General features: G+C 42.7%; 1 protein-coding gene across 3 annotated transcripts in view; it reads left to right on the top strand.

Moving 5' to 3' along the window:
• Positions 1–6870: 6870 nt before the first annotated feature.
• Positions 6871–10342, top strand: part of kat6a (K(lysine) acetyltransferase 6A) — a 36208-nt gene continuing 32736 nt past the window's right edge. For 2 of the 3 annotated variants that reach the window (XM_074669598.1, XM_074669599.1), the window contains exons 1-2: positions 6871–7050; positions 8404–9855. In XM_074669598.1, coding sequence (XP_074525699.1) covers positions 9151–9855 — 705 coding nt within the window. In that variant the 5' untranslated portion in view covers positions 6871–7050; positions 8404–9150. The remainder of the gene's footprint in view (positions 7051–8403; positions 9856–10342) is intronic. The other variant, XM_074669597.1, reaches the window with a different exon arrangement.

Raw genomic sequence — 10342 nt, 5'->3', positions numbered from 1 at the left:
TGCAGACGCACCTTACGTCAAGTCACAGCCTGCTGTGCAAAGAGTTCACTATGAAGTGTACGGATTGCAGGATGGCTTGTTCTGATCAGAATCAGGTTGTAGCTCACACTTGAGCTGACTGTTGTTAGAAAGGAGTGTCAGATTTATCAAATCTATGTTTCAATTGTTGACCTGTAGAAAGTATTTGTCATGATTTCAGCATGAGCGGCATGTTCTTCTCCTCCTCTACTCTTCACCTGATCACTGGACCAGAGATGTCAGCCAATCAGCTGCAGGCACACTCTTGATGGACGGCAAACTCAAGGCTGGTGTCAACTCTTTCATTGATGTGGACTGTTGTTTTATATCATCTCATCTTCTTTCATACACCATGACTGAATGTTAAGTCAGTTTTAATGTCTGCTGTCAGAAATGTGTGTTTTTGATCTGCTGCTCCTTGTCAATTCAGAAAACGTTTCTCACTAAGTGTAACATTTCTCTCTCTCTCTCTCTCTTGGTTACCACCCTGACCACTAAATCACGTCTTGTTTCACTCATTCATTAAGCTCTCTGTCAAAATGTCACACTTCTTTTCACTCACTTGTCAAGAAACACATTTGATTTAATGTCTACTTCAACCTTGAATCTAAGATATGCACACTCTCCTTCAAACAGATCTACTTTATTACACTTTAAAACAGGACCCCCGATAAACTGCCCTGAGGTTGGATTTTAAAGTTTTATTAGGGTCAGGGTTATATTAGAAAAGCTCATGTAATGGGTTTATTGATTGACATTTGTTGCACATGTTTTCCAGCTGAAGACTTCTACGACACTTGTTTTTTGCTCACAGTACTCTGATTAAATACAGCTGCATTGTGAGTCACGAGTAAACTATGAAATATACATGTCAGGGGTTTTCTCACAGCTCTATTGATTACTGTGACTGGTTCCTCCTCCACTGCACTTAATAGTGTTAAAGTCAGTGCTGTTTGTGCATCTTAATGGCCTTGTCAGAGGACTCTGCTTGAAATGTACTTACACTCTAAACCACTGTTAACCTCAGCAGAACAATTGATTTGTCAGAGGGAGGACTTCTTCACATTTTCCTCACTGTCAACGCTCATGTCTGGCCTACAAGAGCACTCTGAGCCACTCTCAAGCACTCCTGGGTTCAAGTGACGGAGGAGGTGTTTTCAGGAGGATTTCAGACAGGAGGGAGCATAAGAGGTGTCTGGCTCGACTTTCAGCCCAGCGCCGACAAGCTGCACTTCACCTTCCAGCTGCTCTCTGTCCCTTTGGATTGGAAGCAGGGCCCTCAGGGAGGGAAGGAGGAGGGCTTTGGTTGGTGGTGGGGGTCAGTGAACGGGTGAGGGGGGGCACGCTCCTGGGTGGACAGGCCCTGGAAATTTCCGTTGTATGCTTCAGCTCTGTTCAGGATGGGAGGGGTTTGGAGTTGGAGTTTGGGTGGGGGGGGTTGGGTTGGGGTTTGTGGACTTGGCAGCCAGCCAGCCACAGCAGGAAGCTTGCTAGTTTCACACGGACAAAAAAAGAAGTCCTGGACACTGCCTGGCTATCTGAGCGCAGCACTCCAGTCATCACCCATAAAAACAGGAACTCAGAAAATGAGGTCTGCACAGGCGGTGGCACAGAGCGACTGCCACCTACTCACAGCTGCACACATCATTAACATTTCTGTCATTTGTTCAAAAAGTAAAAAGAATCTGCTACAGAAGGTCAAGTCCTCTTTTCCCTCCTTTAAAATCAATCCCTGACTTCATCGTTTCAATTTTTAATCACATGAGTGTCTCACCTCACGGAAGGATTTGAAGCTGCCAAGGATTCAGTACTGGTTAATCGTGAATTAGTCATGTGTCAGGTGGACTTGTTTTCTTGGAAAGAGTCTCTTCAGCTGGACTCAATATGTAAACATCCTCCTTCACTGAATCTAAACAGGCAATCAATCAGATCCTTTTTAAAGTACGTTTCACAATAAGGGATGTGCAAGAGGCCCAGAATAAAGCGAAGAGAAAAAAGAAGTGCTAATTTGAGACAGCACATGTCACATAAAAAAATCAGCAACGACAATAAAGAGGCGTAATTGTACATGCATGAAATGTTTTCTTTGACTGAAAGGGATGTCGTGAGTTTATTTGGCTTGGCAAAAATCCAGCTTTTAAACCGGAGGCAGGAAGACAGGGAGCAAATCAAGAGCCAGCAGGCCCAACAGCAGGCCTAGAGAGCAGGAGGTGCTGCTGTGCATCAGGTGGGCAGGATATATGTGTGTGTGTGTGTGTGTGTGTGTGTGTGTGTGTGTGTGTGTGTGTGTGTGTGTGTGTGTGTGTGTGTGTGTGTGTGTGTGTGTGTGTGTGTGTGTGTGTGTGTGTCACAGAGGGGTGAGCGGGTGCAGGGGGCAGGTGGACACTGGTGCAGCTTGCTGGGGGCTCTGGGCCTCTAGCAGGTGGACGCTTGGAGAATTGAAATTTGAAAAAAAAAAAAAGGGGGGGATTAAGGGGATGAAAGGAAGCGAAGGATTACTTGTCTCCTTTTCTCCACCAAGGATAGAATACAGGCTGTGGCTCCCATACCAAAACATCCATTCCTATATAAAGGGCAGAATTCATAACCCACTACAACCAATTTGTATCATGTAATTGGTTGAAACTGTTCATATGTCATAAACTAAAGATTGCTACTTGGAATTTTAATATTGTAATATTTATCTTAAATTAGGTTGATGCTAACGGGTTTTATGGTCCAGGAATTATAGCTCAAAAATTATACTGATTTTGCTCAAAGTCTTGGTTTTGATGAGACTATCATATACATAATCATATGACTTTTTATTCTGGAAATATTCTAACCTGGACAATTTCACTTCACACCAGGGACGGAGCCAGGATTTCAATTTTGGGTGGGCCAAACCAATTCTGGGTAGGCCTTCAATTACAAAAGTTAGTAAATAACTCTAACAATATATAGATGCAGATACACATTTAGTACTGTTACTATGTTTATTTTAAAGCAGATTTGGTTGCTTTGATCCTTTAATATTGGATAAAATTTTATAACATTTTAGTGCATCAGACGGCAATGGCTCTCAATGGCATTGACCAAAGAATAGTGCTCTAATGCACCAATACCAAATGCCTCAACTTCTCATTTATTAGAGGATGTTAGAGCAGCAACATTAACCACAGTTAAATAAAAGACGCAAATCTAAGGTCGTTCCTTAAATAATTCTCTAGTCCTACTGGTATAACATGAGACTAAATGACTCATAACTTTTTTACCAACAGGCTGAAAGATTGTCAAACTTGGCTCATTTTATAAAGACAGGGCATCTAACAATAACAAAACGAGCGTAAAGTGAGTGAATTTTTTTATATCCTTCTTCAGAACCGATTTTTCAAAAATAAAAACAGAAAATATAATTTTTCAAAGAAAAGTTTGAGGTGGGCCTCTCAGGAAGTGGGCAGGCCTGTGACCGTTGGGTCCACCCATGACGCCACCACTGCTTCACACTCACAGGGCCAAAATAATTGTAATCAAAACTGTTTCACCATGTCACACAAATCAGAAATCACTGAAATTGAGTCAGGGGCAAAACTATGATTTTTTGTCATTAATTTATCTAACCCAAGTTGTTGATATTGTTTTTTTTTAGTACATTTCATAAATATACTCACAGTTATCTGATGAAAAATGTGAGGCTTTATTTCTAGACAAAGAGCAACAATTTCCTGAGTCTCCATTGCAAGATAACACATTAGCAAAACACTGCTTCTGTACAGATTAAACAAAGTGTTGTAGAGTTTCTAACTCCAAGGTCTTTGGATAAAGCTGAATAGCTATTTACTCATATTCAATGTCCCTGTGAAATATGCAGTGTACCGTAATTAACTGCATTATGCAGAACAGATAGAGTAATGGAATATATTATTCTCAAGTATGTTTATTAAAGTGTAATCTCTTCAATATGAAAATTATCTCTCTCCTCTTTTGATCCTACACTGAGCCTGTTCTATCTACACAAGGTGTGGGTCCACTTCAGCAGAGGCTGACATGTTGAGCAAAGATCAAACTGGCAACATACAAATATATGGTTTTATCAGTTTAAAGATGAAGAAGATGTGAGCAGAATAACTTTTTACATTTAATATTTTTGTTAGGATGAAAATCTTGACGGATAGGGGATGAGATGCACCTTGATGGGTATTGTTGCTTCGTCGACAGGAAGGAGAAGAAAGGGGCTTTTTAATTTTGCATCAGACACTGGTATCAGTGAAGTAAGGGCACAAACTGAATTTTCTGTTTTTCTGAATTTGCATGTTAAATATTTTGGAATACATGACAACTTTTTAGGAAAAACAGTAATCTGCTATTTGTCTGTGAAATTTTCAGTGGAAGCTTTGATTCAGGCTTTGAGGGAAGCAGACATGCTCCTACCTTCCATTTTAATCCAATAATATAATTATTGCAAGGCTGTAGGATTTTCTTTTCATCAATAGGATGGTTATCTTTTATGTTTAGTTTATGCATTTATCCATGTTGCTCTGGTCCATGAGATCTGCAGTTACTCAGAAGTGAAGCTTATCCTGATCTGATGGATGCTGCAGTGTTTCTCCAGGGTCAGGTGAGCCAGTCTGTCAGGCTTCATGGATAGAAGATGATGCAGCTTTAGTTCATTGAGGCTGGTTACATGGCAGCTGAAAAGATAACAAGTCCAACGTTAAAAATACTGAATACCCGTAAAGTGCAATTTTGGCACTATTTTGCTTTCATTCAGAAAAACAAAGCAGATTCCTTTATAAAAGCTTTTCTCTTAATTTTAAGATAATTACCTTGTTTGGGTATGAAAATTGGTATCAATCTTTTGAATTCACTCTCAGCATGAAGGTTAAAACAATTGAAACTATCTTTTTTTGGAATAAATTTGCTTAATAGCCCTCTAGTCTTTTTCTTTCATTTAAAAAATCAAGTTAATTAATTGACTGTTTGCTAAAGCTCTGCTCCATCTGAAAAAGCTTTGTATGGGAATTAATACTCTGGAATACTAGTTATCCTATAATAATCAAGGAATCATTCAAAAGGTGAGTTAGTTCTATAAAAATGTGTATATTGAAAGTAAATTAATTAATCCTCATTTATATCACAGCCTTCGTCTCCCAGTGAATACAGAGATGACTATATTTTGTAAGAGTTACATTAAAATGCCTCTTAACTCCTCATCCTCTTGACTCAGCCCTGTTAGTTTGTTTCTGTTGTTGTGTATCATGAACATGGCCTCTGCAGTGGATTATGGCACTGAACATTATTAATTCATGTCCTGGAAGGATAGACGTGGTGCAAGCTCCTCCTGAGTATTGTCCATCTGTTAGCTGCCCTACTGTACACACTGATGTAATATGTGAGTCCTCAGGAGGTGTACTAATAGCTGTCCATGTGTTAACGCTTCACACTATTTATCTGAGCAATAACAGTACCGTTAATTATAATTAGTGCCTTGTCGTTGGAATGTGATTTATCTGTCCCTGGAGCAGTGCAAGGTAAACAGCGGGTAGAGTGTGACCTTACTGGTTTTATTTGATCACCCCTGTGCTGAGAGCAGTTCACCCTCTCACAAGACACCTCTAACATGGGAAAACCTCACATCTAATTGCTCCCAATAAGACACTTTATAATCTGTCTCCTAGGACTGCTGTACACATCATTTTACACAAAGCTGCAGATAATTTAATTTCCACCCAGGGAGCTTTCACCGTTAGCTTGTAATAGAACGGGGAGATTGCTGCCAGATTTCCAACACAAGTGCCTCAGTATCACCATGATCATGGAGCTGAAGCAGCAAAATCAGTTTTTTCTCTATTGATTATTTTCCTCTGAATAAACACAGATCTGTACTTAAGTTGTCCAAATACCCCCATGGCAGATTCAGATACTACAGAGCAATATGTGATGTTTTTATCAATCCTTTGCTTGGCTCTTGCTGTTTGGAGTCATGGTTTATCTCACATTCAATGGGGTGTAGTCTTTAATCTTCCACAACACATAATCTGGTAGGATCATAATGCATTCACAATATCTATTCCAAATTACCTTTGAGTCAAGTACATAAGATTCAAAATCTCAGAAACTGATACCTATATATTATGCTGCTTCCATCTGTCACCAGATGCTGTAATTGATGTAGCACTGAGAGCTGTAAAAAAAAAAGAAAAAGAAAAAAAAGAACTCATCTCTCCAAACATAAATTATAAAGAAAAGGTGTTAGACTCAGCTGTCATTTAATGAATGCGACGAAGTGGATCAGCTGCAGACACTTTACATAATAATTTTCTTTGCTGGAAGGATAATTCTGCGTTTCACAGTCTGAGGAGCAATGCATCAGAAGACTATTCTGCATAGACAGATGATAACATGCTCTATCATGTACTGTAATGCTCCAGAAAGCTACACATGCAACATCTGATCATCTCAGGGGACTGTGTATGTGTGGCTCATTTCCCATCTTCAGCTTAAAAAACACACAGCTGCTACAATAGACTGCAGTGTGGAGGGGTGTCTCACTTTGATCTTTAAATACCCTCTAACGTTAAGGCACGCTCATTGGCTTTGATTTTTTTTTTCACTACTGCTGGGCAAAATGCAGACGCTCCCTTGAATCTTCCTCTATGTGGCTCCAGTACAGCAGAGAATGCAAGAACACCTATCCTGTCTTTTCATTTTTTTTCTTCCTCCAGCATCACCACCATCTGTCCCTTTCTTCCATTTCATGTGCTTGAGCAGTATCCACACCCCTCTCATAGCAACAGCACAGCGCCGCCGCCCCCCGCCCCTTGCAGTGGATTTTTCTTCCCCTGGATCTTCGCCTCGCACCATGCAGACGGTCCCTTGGCCCTGCCTGACGGTTCAGTGTTCCCCCCTCCCCCACCAGCCGTGCTCCTGTTTCACTCAAAGATGGCGTAGGCTCTAGAACCCCTGGTCTGTGGCTGCATTTTTAGGCTTGTTGTTGTCTCCGTTTCACACGGTTTTGGCACCTTCTCCACGGCGACTCGACACGAAATTCCGGTGAGTAGGAGCGGCAGCAGGATGAGGACATATGAGATTTTTTAAGCGGGCTGCATTACCCTACCCTTTGAAACCAGAACCGGACCCGCTCGGGCTTTCAGGGGAACCGCGAGAGGGAGAGGGAGAGAGGGGTACGGAGGGATGGTGCTCGCGGAGGTGGGTGGGGGGTACGGAGGGGGGAGCCGAGGCCTAGCTACTCGGCTCCAGCGGTAGGCCTTGTCTTTCCCCGCACCGCAGGCTGTAGCGTTACGTGGGAGGGCGGCTGGTGGAGGGAGGAAGTCGGCTAGGTGGGGACGCGTCTGAGCGGGTAGAGGCTCTCTGTGAGGGAGGCCACAGAGCATGTAATACTGCAGAATCCGCGGCTCTGATATCTCAATTTCTGCACTTGCCCGCTAGCAGAGATGGCCGTCTGCAAGTTGCATTGTGCCTTTCACAAGGCCTCGGTCTTACGTTAATATCTAAATGACATTCAAAAAAAGATTATTTGCTGTGTTTTCGCGGCTTTATGTTTGCTTTTACCGGATATATTGGCCTTAAGGGGAAATGTTGTGTATTTTAGCCGGGGCGCTGGCTAACCTCTGGTTTCATGCTGTTTAGCGAGTAGCGTTAGTAAGATAATGGTAACGTTAGCTCTTTGGTTAGCTTCTAACGTTAGCGTGCTAAACAACAGCTGTTAGCGGGAAGGCTTGTTGTCAGATACTTGGCTGACTAATAACATATCAGTGAGAGTAAACAGCACCACAGGGAACAGTCTGACAATGCGGCAATCTACTTAGCTTTGATTTCAGCTAGCCTCCGAGCTAATGTTTGCTAACAGTCTGTGTTTTGACTGCATCATGTTTACGTTAGCAACCCATCTAGCCCACTGGTCAATCTGCTGGTACAGTTTTATGATCGTTTTGTTTACACTGTTTATACCCTGTTGCTTCTATCACTATGCAAAGAGTGTGTGCCATTTCTAGAGACCCTACTGCTTGCCTATTGCCAACTCTACTGCTTTAGGATTTGCAGTGATATTCATGTTACTTGAGAATTGCATGATTGTTTACAAAAGTTAGTTGTCAAGTTGTATCAAGTGTCTATCATACTAGTGGTATTTTTCATTTTGATAATTTTCAGTATATGTCAAACTGCATGGCTTAACCTCTTGTGCCTGCATGTCTCTGTTTACATATCTGTCCACGTGCAAGTGTTAAAATGTGTTATTACGTGATTGTCTTTTTGCATATCAACACAGCACGTTGTTGGTTCATTAAAGGCCTGTCAAATTTCTGAATAGATCAAAGGATATAAACTTTTTTTTCTGTAAGGTGTATCTAACTTCTTTTTCTTTCTATCCCTGTTGATGTGCAGGATTCCTCATGAAGGTGATCAGCCCTGGCTGCTTTCTGCTGTGAGCTATTTGTTCCGTCCCAAAGCTGAAAAGCCAAGACGACTGGAAGCGTAAAGGACAAGAAGGGAAGAAGAAGAAGTGAAGATGAGAAAAACTTGGAGACAGAAAAAAAAGTCTTGTGGAATACTCTAATTTATCAACAAACTTAAACTGTTTCACTCTCGTTGTTTTTGAAGCTGTACTTTTATATCTTGAAGACATGTTCATCCATCAGAACTCCCAGTGAGATTTAGCTAGTTTATTAGTGTCATTTTTGACCATCCATTTTAAAGTGTTTTGTCATTGGCTTAGTGGCGAACACCTTTTTTGGGAGCCCGTTTCATCAGGATCTGCAGTACCCTACCTTACATACTGTGGGGGTTTTTCTTGCTCTTACACTTGCTTCTTCCTCCACCCCCCCTGCTTCTTGCCAGGGACTTTCACCTGGCTAGGAGTGGGTGGTGGGTAGATCCCATTTTACTGGGTGGAGGGTTGATTGGGGTTTGTGCTATGGTCAGCTGCTCATTACCGTGCTGCTCATACTCAGCTTCTGAGGGACTCTCTGTACGACCCCAGGACAAGGGATAGTAAGCAGGCAGAGGGCAAAGAGCAAGAGGAGGCGGCGCTCCGGCGCAGGCCAGGTGTTTCCTTGGCTAAAAGTACCCATTTTTTGTGTGTGGTTATCGTGGTGAGGCCCCTGGGCCCCCACACACACTCAAACTACAGCCATGGTGAAACTGGCAAACCCAATGTATACTCAATGGATCTTAGAGGCCATCAAAAAAGTAAAGAAGCAGAAACAGCGACCATCCGAGGAGCGCATTTGCAATGCTGTGTCCATGTCCCATGGCCTGGACCGCAAAACAGTTTTGGAACAGCTAGAGCTCAGCGTAAAAGATGGCACTATCCTTAAAGTTACTAACAAAGGTCTCAACTCCTACAAGGACCCAGACAACCCTGGGCGCTTGGCTTTACCCAAGCCAAAAAGTAGTGGCAGCTCTGGAGGAGGCGGCGGTGGAGGTAGCGGAGGTGGTGGTGGAGGTAGTGGTAGTGGAGGTGGAGGCAGCAGTGGGGGTGGAAGCTCTCATTCCCATTCAGGAAAGAAACCAGGACTTGACTGGAACAAGCTGATCAAACGGGCGCTGGAGGGACTCCATGAGCCCGGTGGCTCAAGCTTAAAGAACATTGAACGTTTCCTCAAATGCCAGGCTGATGTGGCAGCCTACTTATCGGGCAGCGGCTCCATGGGGCCTGGCCTCTTCCACCAGCAGCTGAGGGTGGCCCTGAAGAGGGCTGTGGCCCATGGACGTGTGGCCAAACAAGGCCCTATGTTCCAGCTCGTCAGCCGCAGCAGCTCCCTAGATGACGGGACCGGGACGGTGTCTCTGGAATCTCTGCCTCCTGTACGGTTGTTGCCTCACGAGAAAGATAAGGTATTGTATCAGCATGCACACCTTCCAAACAAACCTGTTAAACTGTCTGCAGAGGCTTTGACCAACACCGAGTCATTGAATTCATCAGATTGTAAACACCTGTTCTTATTTGTTGATATTTGCTTCATGGGCATGTCAAATAGAAATGACAAACACCACCTGGAAGCTGCAGACTGCTATTGATAGTAGTATTGACGTCTTACTTGTGTAAAGGATAATTGGGTGTTAGATATTTGGTTATGTTCCTGTGAGGAATTGGACGAGTAACATTCCCAAAACTCTAAGGAAGAATTTTTAGCAGGAAGCATGGTGAGCTTCCAATTTATAAAAAAAACTCTGAGGCTTAAAGAGAATGTTCGTTAGGAAAAAAGCACCAAAAACACCTTTTCAGACTTTGTTTTTGTTTTGCACAACACAAGCCTGTGGCTTTACAAAATGATTTGGATCCATCTGCTGAGACTCCTTGAGACATTGACTTTGGATTTTC

The sequence above is a fragment of the Halichoeres trimaculatus genome, unplaced genomic scaffold, assembly GCF_033239565.1.
Source record: "Halichoeres trimaculatus isolate MK-OKI-2021-1 unplaced genomic scaffold, fHalTri1.1 fHalTri1_scaffold_5, whole genome shotgun sequence".
Classification (NCBI taxonomy): Eukaryota; Metazoa; Chordata; class Actinopteri; order Labriformes; family Labridae; genus Halichoeres; species Halichoeres trimaculatus.
This window is presented reverse-complemented; position numbering and strand designations above follow the sequence as displayed.